The 2,500-nt window shown below is 42.0% G+C and overlaps 1 protein-coding gene across 1 annotated transcript in view; it reads left to right on the top strand.

Moving 5' to 3' along the window:
- LOC113825384 (uncharacterized) overlaps positions 1 to 2,500 on the top strand; it is a 4,440-nt gene that overhangs the window by 759 nt on the left and 1,181 nt on the right. The window contains exon 1 of the mRNA XM_070119967.1: positions 1 to 2,500. This exon is cut by the window's left edge and continues 759 nt beyond it; it is cut by the window's right edge and continues 1,181 nt beyond it. Coding sequence (XP_069976068.1) covers positions 1 to 2,500 — 2,500 coding nt within the window.

The raw sequence follows: 2,500 nt of genomic DNA, 5'->3' as shown, positions 1-2,500 counted from the left end.
TTTAAGAAATGTGTGCCTGAAAGAATTAGAATTTATTTGAATGAAAACAGAGTGAATGATTTAGACAGAACAGCTCGTATGGCAGAAGATTTTTCTCTTATACATAAGCCAACTAGTATCGAAGGACAGAGGAAAGATAACTTTACAAAGGGTAATATGTCACCACAATCGTCTCCACCGACAGGTAATATAAATGAATATAAAAAGGGCACGGCCAGCCCTGGCCAGAGTTCCAATGGTAATAAGAGAAGACCCATTAGGTGCTTTAATTGTAATCTTTTGGGGCATACTAAGAGTAATTGTTGGTTTCTTAAAGAGAGACGCTCCAAGGATGTTCCAACAGCTCTTGCCAGTGTTAGGGATTCAGATGATATAAACCTTAATAATAATGTCCACAGTATAGGGAAAGTAAGAGCAGAATTCCGACCCTTTTGTTCAAAGGGGACGGTATCCATGGTCGGTGAAGAAGGTAGCGAGAAGCCTGTGATTGTATTCAGAGATACAGGTTCTTTAATGTCTTTAATGTTAGAAGGTATGCTACCTCTATCAAAGGAATCCTCGGTTGGCGCTAATGCTATATTAGCTGGAATCGAGTGTGGACAAATGAGTGTTCCTCTTCACCGTGTTCATTTAAAATGTGACTATATTGACATGGATATTATAGTCGGAGTAGTGTCTAAGTTTCCTCTTGAAGGGGTTTCATTTATTCTCGCAAATGACCTGGCAAAAGAAAAGGTGTTTTGTGGCATAAATAATCCTATTGTTCTGAGTGCCCCAGATCTGGACTGCAGCAGTGTGCAACTGGATGAGTCGGAGATGTACCCGGCATGTGCGGTTACCAGAGCAATGAGGAGAGTGGTGGAAATGAGTCGTGAGGACGAGAAGAGACAAGGTAGTGTGACCACTGTGAGTGAAAACCAGATTGAAAAACTACAGGTATGTGACGATGTGGAGGAAGACTTTAGTAAGGATTTAAACTCGTTGTTTTGCCATGAATCTGATAACGGTGAGGTTGCGGACGAGCTGAGTACTTGCTCCGTAGAGAGGAAGAATTTAATAGATCAGCAAAAAGTGGATGCGGAATTACGTAAGATTGCTGAGTCAGCTCTGATAGATACCGAAATATCGGATGTTCCCACGGGTTATTATAAGAAGGATGGCATTCTAATGAGGAAATGGAGACCTTCACACGTGTCTGCTGGGGACGATTGGCTCACGGTGCATCAGATTGTCATACCGCGATCCTATAGGAGACAGATACTGAGTTTAGCTCACGACTCGCCAATGGCAGGACATCTTGGTATTAATAAGACTTGTAATAGGATACAGAAATATTTTTACTGGCCGGGTATGAGGAAAGACGTAGCACTTTACTGTAAGACATGTCATAACTGTCAGGTGGTCGGCAAACCGAATCAGAAAATCACTGCCGCCCCGCTGTACCCGATACCCGCGATGTCTGAGCCATTTAGCAAAGTTATTGTAGACTGTGTGGGTCCTCTTCCGAAGACCAAGGCTGGTAATGCATATCTCTTGACGATAATGTGCCAGACGACTCGCTATCCTGAAGCGATTCCTTTAAGGAAAATAAGTACTTCTGCAATTGTGAAGGCTTTAACTAAATTTTTCACCACGTATGGGTTACCTCAGTTTGTTCAGACAGATCAGGGCAGTAATTTCTTATCTGGGGTCTTTCAACAAACAATGAAACTCTTAGGGATTCAACATCAGATTTCAAGTGCCTATCATCCCGAATCCCAAGGCGCAGTAGAAAGGTTTCACCAAACTCTTAAGAATATGATCAGAACTTACTGCTATGACACAGAAAAAGAGTGGGATGAAGGTATATCCGTGTTACTGTTTGCGGTCAGAGAGTGTGTTCAGGAGTCTTTAGGATTTAGTCCATTCGAACTAGTCTTCGGCCACGAAGTCCGAGGTCCTCTCAGGCTTTTGAGAGAAAAGTGGTTGAGTAGTGAGGGTGACTCAAACATTTTAAGGTACGTGATGGATTTTCGACGTAGACTAACTAAAGCTTGTGAACTGGCAAGAGCAAATCTAAGTGAGGCCCAGAGACGCATGAAGTCGTGGTACGATAAGAATACTAGACCTCGATCTTTCTCCTCAGGGGATAAAGTGCTGGTCTTCTTACCTGTGCCTGGCCCATCGCTAAAAGCACGGTACTTTGGTCCTTATGTCGTAGAGAGAAAGATTAGTAACTTAAACTATGTTGTACAAACTCCTGGTAGACGTAAGAAGTCGCGATTGTGTCACATTAATCAGATGAGACCATATTTTGAACGTAATGATTTTCCTATGAGCGAAAATAAGGGTGAAAGTGCAGAAATTCTGGTGACTCAAATTATAGACACTGTGAAAGCATGTAATGGGAAGGATGATGATTCTCTAGATAGTGTGCCTCACTCTAAATTGTGTAACTCAGAAATTTTGAATGACTTAACATGTAAGATTAAACATTTATCAGAACCTCTGCAAGATGAGT

Source organism: Penaeus vannamei, unplaced genomic scaffold, assembly GCF_042767895.1.
Source record: "Penaeus vannamei isolate JL-2024 unplaced genomic scaffold, ASM4276789v1 unanchor943, whole genome shotgun sequence".
In the NCBI taxonomy this organism is placed as follows: domain Eukaryota; kingdom Metazoa; phylum Arthropoda; class Malacostraca; order Decapoda; family Penaeidae; genus Penaeus; species Penaeus vannamei.
The sequence above is the reverse complement of the archived record's forward strand: the minus strand, read 5'-3'. Positions and strand labels throughout refer to the sequence as shown.